The sequence below is a fragment of the Perca fluviatilis genome, chromosome 2 (assembly GCF_010015445.1).
Source record: "Perca fluviatilis chromosome 2, GENO_Pfluv_1.0, whole genome shotgun sequence".
NCBI lineage: Eukaryota > Metazoa > Chordata > Actinopteri > Perciformes > Percidae > Perca > Perca fluviatilis.
Window position 1 is genome coordinate 16,484,341 of NC_053113.1, and position 13,948 is coordinate 16,498,288.

The window sequence follows — 13,948 nt, forward strand, 5'->3', positions numbered from 1 at the left end:
CATGTTTGGGGTTGACCCTCCTTGTTCATTCTCATAGGTCGCCTCTCGACCGGCCTCAGTCTGTCAACCTGATGTTTAACTGGCCATGGCCCCATCTGTGACCTCAGCTCTCTCTCTATGTTACTCTGTGATTTGCTCACTCAATTCTTAGGGGAAAAGTCAAAGGCAAATATTTGACCTGTTATGCAGCAGTAGCATGTATCTTCAAAAGGCATTTTCATGATCCCACAGATGTCTACTATCTGGCCAGAATGACAACACGTTTTCTCAGGGTGAAATCAATGTTTTTATCACTCTGGGCAGACAGCAGACATCTGTTGGATAACAAAAATACCCAGGAAGATGCAGACAAGTGGTAAAAATTAACCTTTTGACTTTTCTCTATGGGGAACGCTATGCGACCGTATCAGGTCAGAAATTGAGGTACCCTAATACCTGGATATATCCGCGATGCCTAACCATTAACTAACCTAAGCCAAACCACAACAACGGATGGCAACACAGGACCAGTTTCACTTTGGCTCCCTATCTCTGTGGTGAGGGCCAGACCTGCTAACACTGACTAGCAGACTACCATCTTGTAAAGAACAAAGCATGATAATAACTGCTAATATCTGAGGGGAAAAAACAACTATTGATTTTGATCTACAGATCTTCAGACCTTGTAACCTTTAGCACAGCCCACTTCCCTGTTACGGGTTAAACACTGTCTCATTGTATGGATCCGGCGCTGCCGACACACTGTTTCAACATGACCTGGTACACAGAGAAAGAGGGCATGTCGTCTCAGTCTTCGCTCAGCCTCACAATTTAAAAAACACCCATTTTGTAATTACAAGCAGGACAGGCAAACGTCTTTCTCACGCAGGCACAAACACACATAAAGACTTTTTAAAGGACTTTGTCTCAGTAGTTTCATTCAGACTGGCAGACAAGTTCAAGATGTCTAACGCCGCTCCCTCCCCCCTCTGTTCAGTTTAGGAAACAACAAACAATGTGGTTGCTATGGGCTCATCTGGGTGCCCTGTTACCGCATGTCAGTAGCAGTTTAGACAGCAAACAGCCAAGTAACAGACAGTACACTGAGATGGTTTACGGGCCGGGTTACTCCTCCTTTTCCAGACAATTGAAGACACTGCAATCGTCACACTCCGCTCCTCCACAAGGTCATACAGATTAAAGTTAGACCAAACCTGTGCAGAAATATTTGCAACATTTCTTTGCAAAGGAGAAATCTTCTAGTGATAATCAGACCAATGGCATTCTTTTACAAGGGTTACAAGGTGCCCTAAAAGGTCCAGTGTGTAACGTGTTTAGTTGTTCATTATCAAAATCTGTTGTTTTGGCTTTAAATTTTACATTTGCATTCGCATGAACTGGGGTACACGCTCCATATTCATGCGCCATCTTGAAATACGTTAGCTGGTAAGGGACATACAGGACATACTGCTCCGCCTTTCGCATTTTCACTGTCACATGATAAACTCACAGGTGCTGCTAATGCTGCTAATGGGTATCGTAGCTTCCCAACCCCCGGCAACTTTGAAGAAAGAAACATGGAGGACCACACGTATTCAAAATCCAAATTTCAGTAACAGGAGTCTTCTTCTTCGCCCCGAAAAGGATTGAAAAGAGCAAGAGACCGGCTTTTTGAAGCGTGAAGGCTACCGTAGCTGTAATAAGTACTTTGAACTGCGTGGCGCGAGAGAGATGATTGCGATATATGATCTCAACGCTAGATGGTACACATTGGACCTTTAAGACAATCCTCTCAAATCCCTGGAAAAAAATTATTTGCCAAACAAAACATAAAGTGGATTGTCTTATGGTGTTCAGACTGCAAACACAGGAATACAGAGGTTTCAAGTAGCACTGAAACCATTAGTTGATTAAGTTATTAGTCGATTGACAGAAAAGAATTAGACAACAACTTGATAGTCGATTCATTATTAAAGGACAATTCCGGCGCAAAACGAACCTAGGGGTTAATAACATATGTGTACCAACTCTGTCGTTCTCTGGGACATGTTTTCATGCTAATCGAATGTGTTTGTAGCTTGGAACATGCTAGCACGGACCGCTGATTAGCTTACAGCGCTAGTATATGGGGCACAACGTGGAATCTCCCATGGTCCGATGTTGCCGGAAGAAAGCACTGAGCGCATAAGAGAAGCACTCAACGCAACAACAGACTAGCTAGTGCTTCCACAGGATATACAGGCAGATTATTCAACCAAATTTCAAAACATCGACAAACGAACCCTTTCAGTTTGATTGACGTCCTTATCTTTTCGAGCCGGAATATACTGACGAAGAGCTGCGGGAGCTCCGTGAAAGGGCTACGAGAGAGAAAGAGAGCTACCGGTAGTCAATGCAGCAACACAGCCTCGTACTTCGGGAAACTGGTGGTGTAGCTACCTGCGGACTTGTGAAGCTATGGCCACCGAACAGAAGTGTCTTATGTAAACATAAACGTGACTGTCTTTATAATCTATCTTTTCAATAAACTAACTGTACACTTACAACATTCTCAATGCTTCGGTTAACATTTAGTGACCCTCATTATGCTAACGGTAAGGTGTGGTGATATTTTGAGCCTTTTTTGTGGTATTAAATAGCGATTTAATTTGCATGTCCCTGTGCCCCATATACTAGCGCTGTAAGCTAATCAGCGGTTCGCGCTAGCATGTTCCAAGCTACAAACACATTTGATTGGCATGAAAACATGTCCCAGAGAACGACAGAGTGGGTACACATATGTTATTAACCCCTAGGTTCGTTTTGTGCCGGAATTATCCTTTAAGATCAGGGGTCTTTTTTTTAAGCCAAGGACTCCTTAACTGAAAGAAAGACAGATCAGACCCCCTACTACATATATTGTAGAAAATTAAGTTGCATATTACTGTAAACTGGGCCAACAATAACGTGTAAGCCCATGTTTTAATGTTAAACATACATGTGGCACAGTGAATCCTTAAGGTTAACTGTATCTGTGGATGGCTACCTTAGTGACCACCTTACACACCTATAGGCCAGTAAGCAGTGGGGATTTATACTTGCTAAAAATATATTGGATTCATGTTAAGACTTTTTAAATTTTTGAAAAGAACTTTCCCAGACCCCCTGCTGAAGATCCCCGATTTAGATCATTTATCAAGGAAAAAACAGCTAGTCAAATGTGAGGGTTTGCAGGTTTTCTTTGTTTTGTATCACTGTAAATTGAATATTGTTCGGTTACTGGACTTTTGGTAGGACAAAACAAGCAATTAAAAGATTTTGCCTTGGTCTCCAGGAACTTGTAATGGCTATTTTTGACATTGTATGGGCTAAACAATAAAATAGTCAAAAAACAAATTCATGTGGCCGGGTTGGCTCAGTTGGTAGAGCGGGCGCACATATACTGAGAGGTTAACGCCTCGACACAGAGTTCCAGGGTTCGAGTCCGACCTGTGACGATTTCCTGCATGTCTCTCCCCCCCCTCTCCCCTAGCTGTCCTGTCCATTAAAGGCGGAAAAGCCCAAAAAATTATCTTTAAAAAAATATATATATATTCATAGATAAAGAAAATAATCATTGGTTGTGACTATATTCCCAAAGAATGAACTGAAAAATGTGGTCGGGGATGAACCTTCAATATTTTTAGTGGAGCAATAATCTCAGCATCCCAACATCTGTCTAAACCTGAAAATCCCTGATAGGATTAAGTGTAGCTATCAGGTACACTCTACTGTAAAAACTGACCCAAAGTCATGAGCAAGAAATAGGAACAAACCCTGTGACGGATCAAGTAAATCTGCATTAACCTTTAAGTCAAAATGGTGTAACAAGTACATGACTGAAATGTGTTCTTTTTAAATGTAAACTAAGTGCCAGTAGTTGCCTAGTGACATGTGTTCCTGACTCACCAGTCTCTCCATTTCCTGCTCTCGAAGCCTCTCCTCTCTCTGTCGTCGGTGGTACTCCAGCAGCTCGTCCTCGTTGTCGCTGATCTCTGTGATGCTGTTCTTTCTCTCCCTCATCCCGGGGTGGGGTCTCCCTGCGGACATCTTCCTTTGGGTCCTGGGACTGGCTACGGGGGACGAGCCAGGCAGAGAGCCCAGACTGTAAGCGGGTGACAGGGAATTCCCAAAGCTCGCCTTCCGTACTCCCGCACCGCCACCCTCCATCATAATAGAGGTAGGCGATGGACTCCGGGCTCGGATCCCCCTGCTGCATGTCGGCTCCTCGGATGTAGATCCGCTCTTGCGTCGGAGCCTGGGACTCTCTGGGATAAGCTTGCCCAGACTTGTGGGGCTTTCTGGAGTTCTCAAGGTGGGAATTGTCCCTGGAAGCGCCCCTGGGAGTACCGGGACCCCTCTCCGAGCCATGGAGGGGCTAAGAGGTGGCAGCTCTCTCATACTGCTGCCCCCTCCACTGCCGCCATTCAGCTCCATGTTTCTCCTGACCGTGCGAGGGCTTTCAGGGGGCTGCAGCGAACGTGGATGCTGCTGAAGCGGCGATCCTTGGATGATGTGGACGATGGGGTCCAAGGGAGGCTGGAAGGCTCTGGTGGGTTGGGAAAACTGCCTGGAGGGGCTGGAGGTTATGGCACTATCAGCTAGACTGGTCTGCTCTCTGAAAGGGCTGGCAGGTCTTTCCTGGAGCACTGTGGTTGTCTTGGTCCTGGGACTAGAGGGAGATGGGGATGGACAGCTAGGGAATTTGGGAGTGAGTCTGGGGCTACTTGGCACTACGTTTCTACTACTGAGAGATTCATTAGAGGACAGAAGAGTCAACCGGGGGCTCTCAGACCCATCTTGGCCTAGTCCTCTGCGGCTTGGCTTAGGGCTTGGAGGAGCCTCTGTTAAAACCTTCCTCTGCAGCCTGGGGCTTTCCTGAACCTTGTGGCCCACCCCACCGCTGCTGAAGTTAGGCAGTATGGTCCGTGGCTGGGGTACAGGCGGAGGCTGGGTGGTGAAGTTGTAGCTGGAGGTACGTACAGGCACTGGCGGCAGAGAAGAACTCTGGTCCTGGGGTCCTCCACTAGGAGACGGGCTTGTAAAGCTCCCACTGCTGGCCGCTGATGGGGAGGAGAGGGGAGAGAAGGGAGGGGACGTATTGTCATAGCTGGACCCCACGGACATGGCCCCTGGGCTGGTAGGAGGGGACAGCAGATACCGGCCACCTCCATTGACCATGGGCGACAGGGGGGAGTGGGCAACGGGTTGGCCTCCGGGAGGCTTTTTGCCCTCCGAGGAAGAAGGCTGGGGGTCATCCATGACTAGGGAGTCCATGATGTCCTGGAGGTCCTTCTCAATAGAGCTGACGATTGCACTGTGCTCAGACTGCACTCTCTCTCCAGGAGCTGGAGGAGACTGGGCTGGACTGGCCTGGTGATTCCCATTGACGAAGCTCTCCGTGTCTGAGCAAAAGAAGACAGAAAACAACTGTCATTGGCCTTTGTCTAATAAAACAAAAACAACAAATGGGTACAAAATAGAATACAGTTATGTTTAATCTCTTGGGCAACGGAGTATTAATTGGGAGTCTAAAATATACTCAAAACTGTAGAATTCAAACAAACTCTTAACCAGTGTTCCAAGCTATTAAATGTCATACAGTTTTATCAAACCTCAACATAGCGATATGTTGGAATGACCTTTGCTTAATTCGAAGCAAATGCACCAAATACTACAAAGCTCCTTCAGCAGCGTTCAGACCCAGATTAGACGTGGGTCAAAAAACATAACCTCCTCTTTTGTTTTCAAGAGAGCAATCCATCGGTGATGGGGGTCCTGATGCTGAGGCCTGAATTGACCCTGGTAACGCAAATGCATCATCATCTGGCAAGGACCCTGCACTAGTCAATCAAATCTGTGCTAGCCCACATTCCTAGTAGATTACTTGTAACGTGAAATTGTCAGATGAAGGATGAACTGATTGCCACTATGGTAACTTCCCAGAGTTGTAAAATACCGTCTCACAGCGCTTTATTATTTCATTCTTAGTCTTTCGTCAGCCAAAATAGCTTTCTCACAGTTCTCTTTATCACCGGCCTGAGCTATTAACACAAGTACCTTCTTAACTACTGTAACCTTGTTGTTGTTCTACAACAGCAGCGTGCTTGTTAAGCTAATAGTGAATTGTTATGAACAAGCTAAAACGAAAGCAATAGTCTGTAACTGTTTATCTTAGTTTGCCACAAATCTTAACACTTTCTAGCCCAGTGTAGAAGCCATGCAGACAGGTAAGTGTAAGGTCACAGGAGGGATTAGTGGTGAGGAAAGAAGGAGGGGCACAGCCGAGGAGATGAACAGACAAACAGGCCTTTGCATTGGATAGGGATCAGGAGAAAATGTGCCTACATAACCCAATTACTGTGTGGCCCGAAAGCAACATAGGACACGGGCTGGGTAATCTAATCTTAACCGTCTCTCTCTCTCTCTCTAATGTCAGTATAGTAGATTATTACAACAGAAACGCATGGCCACGTGGGAGTTTCACCAGCATGGCCTTGAGGCAGGGATCAGAGCACAGATCAGGTTTTATTAAGGCTAAATAAAATCTGTTTAAATAGAGTGGTCTGTTTAAATGGAAACATGAAGATAATTGTAGCACAGAGTCATCAGTGCAAACACTGAGAGGTAATAGAAGACAACAGAATAGAGCGGTCATGTCCAATAGTGATGTAATAACATTAGAAATCATAGAAAATGACTGTGGGATTGAGTAATAATTACACAAACAAAAAAAAACAGAATAACATAGAAGTCAATGTTGTCTATTTGTTGATGATGATGTCAGAGGGAGATGTCCCAGAAGCAAAACTGCTCTGAAATATAGAAGCTCACAAATAATGCATCAGCTGTGCTTATTCAACAGAGATGGGAGCCGCTTCCTGCCTGCTCCCTTTAAATGACTCTGCCATACAATAAAGCACTGCCTTCATGACAGCCTGACCACACAAAAATCGTATTATAGTTTCATGCAAATTGTACGGCGTTAAGGTCTGCAGGAGGTCTACCCGTTTAGCAACGCATGAATGTCAATGTCACGTCCATCGTGTCTCACAGACAACAAACCGGCTTGATTCTTGTGTATGTACAGTCAAAAACGACGGGGGTGGGGTGACAAAAAATGTAAGCAACCGTTTGCTGAGGGAAAGCCCGTGCAATGATGTCATGGTACACAGACTATCGCCTCGAGTGCACCATGCCAAACTTCATTTGAAAAAAACGGCAATTTAATGTTAGCTTACCTGCCTGTAAAACGGCCGTGGCCGATATACTATGACTTAAGACATTGTCTTACATGTGGAGACCTCTACAATTCGGCATCAATTACATCGTCAATAAGGTTGAGTTGTTTAAACATACGCTGGGTTCATCTGACATTCCCTAAATATCCCCTAATCAGAGCACATTCTGATATTGTGAACCAAGCTAAAAAGAAATGCGATTGTTTTTCCGAATGAAGGACATATTTATTGATAATATGTATGCTGAATGAAGAATTAAATTCCAATGAATCGCATTAAGTATGTAATTATGTCCTACGCTGTGTGCACCTTTCCAGAAAAGCAAGTGAACATAAAATCGACAGATTTTTCATGGAGTTTGGCGTGTGACCGGTTCGTATCACTTGTCTTGCCCAAAGCTCAGGCATTAAGCAGCAGGGTTACTCACATGAAGGAATAAAACTGCGACCCGGTCAGTTTCAGTGCAGTTCACCTGATATGACACACACTTCCTCCGGACACCGGTTACATACCGGGTCTGACGGAGCCGTGCCTGGCTCCACACACACCGAGGGAGATCAGAAATTCACCACCGAGTTGATATTTCAGCCGGGGGTTGGGGTGCTAGGCACCGCTGCTGCCTCCCGTACCACTGGTGTCAAGTTACTTAAAACGTAACAGCGCATTTCCGGTCACTGCCTTCAAAATAAAACCACAGCTTAATTTAAGTGCACATGCAAAATAATGTGTAGGCTAAAATGTGCTGTAATCGCTAATACGAGCACATACCACAAGGTATGTCCATCTCAAGGTTTCCTAAGGTTGCGAAAGGTCAAATACCAACACTGTCCTTATTGTTATAATACTGGCTTTATACATTTAGGGCGCACATTAATTCAAACATGAGACCAGATTGCTCAGAAGAACAGCTCGGTTTTCTTTAAATGAGCAATGTTATTTTATTTTGAAGGTAAACTAGTCTTACTTCCAGTGCCATGGCTACCTTGACATAGCTCTTCCTTTCCAGGGTGATGTGAACTACTGCGAGATTTTACAGCGTTGTTTTAAAGTGTCACGGCAGTGGATTTTATAGCTTCTCGTTGTTATTGTCTCTATAACGCGGATTCTGTCAGTTTTACATGAGACCGGGGATAGAAGCATCAATTAATGATCATCTGGACAACAAACTGGCAATATGCTGATATTGGCATGAAAAACTAAATTCAATGGATGAATTATATTGTACCATAATTAAACTGGATATACTGTTGTCATACAGTGGCAATGGCAAGACAGCTTTTTATAAGCAAGTGTGATTACCAGAGCAACACTTAAACAGGAACAACTTCCAAATTGGGAAAAAAAATGTTTTAGAGTGGAAGTTAATCCAATAAAATCCGAGATTCTCAATCTTTTTCCAACCAAAGACCCCTTACAAGATAGAGAATATACCGGGGACCCCCTCATGTATGTCCATTGTAATTATTTTATGTAGCCTTTTTTACACTTTTTTTTTACACTTCTATAGTCTTAGTTATGTAAAAAGAACAAAACAAGAATAATAGCCTATTATAGAGATATAAAACATGCATTGACAAAGACTAATCTATGAACTGGTATATTAAAAATTCTAATATTATTTGTTGAACTATGAACCCTTTTGTAAAAAAAAAAGATGAATACAATTTTGTATTTTATGTTCATTTAAATGAATAAATCTAACAAACTTTTCACAGCCCCCTTGGCAGAGTGCCAGGGACCCCACTTTGAGAATCACTGCTTTAAATGAACGATGATTTTCAAGCCTCCAGGTTGCATACACACAATGACAACTTCAGCCGCAACCATGTTTTATTTGACCATACACGTCTTTGAACCTAACAGCAAGAAATCAAGCTTTTGTGGCATTCAAAACCCATCACAACATATTTCAAAACTAGTGGTGGATGAAGTTTTCAGATCCTTAAGTAATTAGTAGCAATACTGTAATATAAAAATACTCCATTACAAGTAACGTCTCAAATAAAGTACAAAGACTGTTTTAGAAAAACAAACCTAAAGTATTAAAAGTAAAGAAAGGTGAAGTTAAAGTATTCACAAAGCTATATATTATGTGTTGTGTAATCGGCATTTTACTGTGGTAGTTGCTCAAGGTAGAGCAATTTTTTATTTTTTAACAATTGCATATACTGTTATACACATTTAGAATGTATAGCAATGCCTCATATATTAAAAACACATCTTGTGTTTTGTATGTAAAATGTTAATCTGCAAGAAGTAACTATAATGGTCACATAAATGTAGTGGAGTTTAAAGTACAATAGTTCCCTCATAATTGTGGTGTGAAGTAAAAGTACAGTATGACTAGGGTTGGGTACCGAAACTCGGTGCCAATAGGGAACCGGTGCCGACGTAAACGGTAGTAACGAGACCGAATAAGAACGAAAGTTTCGGTGCCTCATTTCGGTGCTTGACTTTACACTACACCTGACAGCATGTAACGTTAGCCTACCTTTAGCTAGCAGCTGGATTAAACACCGGTAAAATGCTGACAGCTAACGTTAAACAGTGTAAAGTGTGACTGTATTTCACTGTGGAGGACTTCAACAGCGGGATGTAACAGTCTGCTCTGCAGCGCAGCAGCAGCTGCCGTTGTCGCAATTCATAGATATACAGTATGTTTATATGGTCGGAATTAAACAACACAGACGGTGCGTTCACTTGCAGCTGCCGTTGTCGGAATTAAACAACACAGACGGTGGCACATTCGTAAAACAGTTTGCCTCGTGGTGCGCATTCACAGTAATTGTAAAATACCCTTTTCCCATCTGGGGTTCAACAGCAATTTACTGGTGAAATAAGTTATTGTTATAGTTATTACATTATTATTAAATCTTTAATTTTGACCATGGCCTTAGCAATAAACAAGTCACTGACTGTTGTTTACTGCCCTTATATTTTTTCTTCTTCTTTTTTTTTTTTTTTACTTTATTGAAAAGTACCGGTTCAGCTACCGTTTAGGCACCGGCACCGTTTTAAAAGTATCGATTTAGCACCGGAATCGAAAAAAAACCAAACGATACCCAACCCTAAGTATGACGTAGCATGAGATGGAAGTATACATTTATACTTACGTACAGAAGTTGAGCAAATTTACATATTTAGATTTGACCATACGTATATTGTGAATAAACCTAACCCTTTCCATAATATATACTGCGTAGAGACCTCATTGATCCAATATAGTGAAATATTAAAGGAAAAGAGAGATTTTCCGTAGGGATGGAAATGTGGGTTTTAACTGATTTGGAAATGGAAATGAAGGGGCAGGAAAGAGGTGCAGCCTGCTTTCAATGGCAAAAACATTCTCAGTTTGTTGTCCAAAATTGTCCAGTCCTTTTTTTATTGATGGACCCTTGTTCTAAATGCATAATAAAGAAAAACATTTGAACATCAGAGATTCAACATGTGGTGGTGCCATACTGCAACCATAATAACTGCATCACGAGCATTCAGCCGTGCCTTTAGCACTACTTTTTGCAGACTGTCGAGCAGCCAGTGACAGATAACAGTACAGCAGCCAAATCACAGGAAGATAAAGGCCTTTTATTGAAAAGCGAGGCTAACAAATAGAGGGACGGTGGGTGGTTGCAAGAAGGGACTGGAGGGGAAACCCAGGGAGGGAGGGTGCAGAGATGGCAGACAGTAGAATGGAACTGGAGGTTTATAAATAGTCTCTGAAAAAGATACTGTAACGCCAGCCGTCGGCCACTTTAAGTAAGCAGCTCAGAGCCACAAAGCTGTCTGCTTGGCCAGGCACAGAGGCACAGGAAATGTCCAATCAGTAAATAGATGGTAGCTGAAAGACGGCTGGCTAAAGACAGCTGGTTAGTGGACCATGACTGACCTGGCAAAGCTTGTCAAAACTGAACAACAGACAGGTGAATGTGACCTGCATCATAAAGATACAGTAGCACTGCGGTGTTGTGGTGTCATACTAAATGTATTTAAAGCCGATGAAAAGCAATGATGATTCAAGTTCAACTGGTCAATACGAACATAAAACTAGTGTCTGACCGGCAGTGCAGCGGTAAGCTTTTTTCTCTCACATCACACTGATTGGAATTGATTGGGTTGTGTGTGTCTCTAACTTTCTCAACTTGGAAAAAATTTCGGAAGGTTTTGGGGACGTGCTGCATTGACTCAATATAACACGTGGTATTTGGACCAATAACCTGAATGAATAAAAGTGAGTGAAGACAGCTCAATGACTGAGGTTTCAAGGAAAGAGGAAAAAGTTCTTGTCCATCCCTGCAGAGATCCAGGTTCAACTGCCGGTATAGAACGTGTGGTAGTGTTAGAGGGTGGGAAGCCATGAGGGATCGAGTCTTTGTTAAATTACTAGTGACTCCTACTGCCTGGTCTGTCTCCACTGTCCCTTCCATCCCTACATCCTCCCCTGGCCAAGACTAGGCATTGGTCATTTCTAATTGTGAGAAGAGAAGTAAAATCCACCAATAGATACAGGTAAGCTTTGGTTTGTCACTCCCCAATTATTTATAGGTACATTGTGGTAAGTAATATTATATAGGTACAAAAATTATATTGGAAGAAAGGGTACGGAGTTGTACTTTTATAGGGTACTGCCCAAGCCCCAAGGAACAGAGCTGGGCCAAAATTTGAAACTTTATGTCCAATTAAATTAAAAAGACTCAAAGATACACATGACTACATTATCTTTGTTCCATTATGTGTGTGTGTGTGTGTGTGTGTGTGTGTGTGTGTGTGTGTGTGTGTGTGTGTGTGTGTGTGTGTGTGTGTGTGTGTGTGTGTGTGTGTGTGTGTGTGTGTGTGTGTGTGAGTGGAGCCAGTTGGCTCTGCCAGAGAAGGACTCTTGTGGGAATGCTCCACACGCCAAATCCGGGGAAGCTGAAAACCTCTTTTCCATTTTTTTTCACTTTTTTGCTCAGTGAGCAACTTTCACTGGAACATGTTCACGTAATATGGTATCCAGTTCGCTTCATACATCCATATTACTACCGCAGTGACACGCTTTTGTACTCCCGGGTATTTTAAGGGGGCAATGAGTAAGGCTTTACTACCTTAAAGCACCAACTGACCATAATAGTGCATATTAGCAGGGTTCAGCCTCGATTGACGTGTAACATAAATTGATATTATTGTTTTAGTTTGTACAGAAAAGCTGGAAAATGTATCCTTATGAAAAAGAAAAGTAGGTCAATTGGGTTTAGCTAGGTTTGCCCTCCATAATAGCTCTGGCCTCTGGTCTAGAGTTCATACACAGAGAAGATAAGTCTAATTTCCCAGTGTTTCCAAGTAGATATGACAGATATACACAGATTATCATGGGAGTGGTATAAACAGGTTTCATCTGAATGAAACTCAGGAATGCATAATTGAGGGAAATGACATGTTTCTAAACAACGGAAGGCTTTCATTACTGCATCAGGAGGTCCACAGCACCCTGCATGCCTGTGTTCTATACTTATCCCCTGGTGGCAGACAGTGTCAACAGTGGAAATAACAAGATGCTATGACAGATCCCTGGTAGTAGAGCTAGCCAAGAAAAGGTACACTTACAGTCGTGCGGCTGTCAGGAAGAGCGCTCAGAACATACACACACATGCAAGCAGCTGAAAACTTTGCCTGGAGACGCAGAGGAATGAGATGCTCATAAAACATGCATGGTGTGAACTCCAGAACCAGGTCCCAGCTGGGCACCATTCGGGCTGCAGGGTTTTTAACGGGTACTGAATTTTAAAGGCTGATGCTGTCAACAACGCTGTTGAAAGAGAGCTGCAAACAGGCATGCTAGGCAATTCATGCTTTAATTGAATGCAGTTATGCTAAAATATGAACATTTTGGGGCCTAAAAAATGATGACAAGTTTCTATTTCACAAATAATATTTCTTTTGTCAGAGTGGAAAAGTCATTGAAACCAAATCAGACATACATTCAGGTAGGTTTACAGCTCTTACAGCAAAAGTAGTGGAAACGCATTGTCTTTAAAGCAGGCACTCATGTCTGAAAAGACAATGAATAATCAAAATAAAAACAAAGACAATCTAATTGCATTGCATGTTAAAATACTAATATTAGAGCCCTGTATTGGCCCGGTATTGGCCCACCAAATGAATCTACTCCTAATAGTCCCAGAAGGCTTCTACACTTCCTCCCCCCTTTGCCAGGCTATGAAAAAGGAAAAATGCCGGGGGTTTACTGCTGTGCAAACATCCACCTGTAAAATACACTGCCCTGCTGCTACGCCTCACCACACGTCTGTTGCGCGCTGAAACAATCCGGCCCATTCATTCACACAGACCAAGCTGAAACTGGAACTCCAGGAGGGAAAATGCCTTTTTAGGCTATATTATTCATGTGACAAAAGGTCAGTGTGTTTTTCTTCACACTGGGCCCATGTTTGTGGGAGAAGAAAACCCGTACATGATTTTAAAAGCAGCACGACTGAGTGAAAACAGGCTGAAAATACAGTACAAATACCTAATGGGTGTAATATGAGCATGCATGGTCATACAGTACCTGGGCATAGTCTGTAGTCCCTGCTGGAGACACTTCCTCCCTGGGGCACCATGCTCTTCATCCTGTAGGCTTCTTCAGGGTGGTTGAAGCGGAAGAAGGCTGACTGGCCAAAACACAGCATACAGCCTGGAAAACAGCACATATGTACATGCTTTGTGTTAATTTGATT

The 13,948-nt window shown here is 43.0% G+C and overlaps 1 protein-coding gene across 19 annotated transcripts in view; it reads right to left on the reverse strand.

Moving 5' to 3' along the window:
- phldb1b (pleckstrin homology-like domain, family B, member 1b) overlaps positions 1-13,948 on the reverse strand; it is a 118,972-nt gene that overhangs the window by 43,244 nt on the left and 61,780 nt on the right. For all 19 annotated transcript variants that reach the window (XM_039791847.1, XM_039791880.1, XM_039791889.1 and 16 more), the window contains exons 5-6: positions 13,780-13,905; positions 3,907-5,402 (exon numbers count right to left, since the gene is read on the reverse strand). In XM_039791847.1, the coding sequence (XP_039647781.1) occupies positions 3,907-5,402; positions 13,780-13,905 (1,622 nt within the window). The remainder of the gene's footprint in view (positions 1-3,906; positions 5,403-13,779; positions 13,906-13,948) is intronic.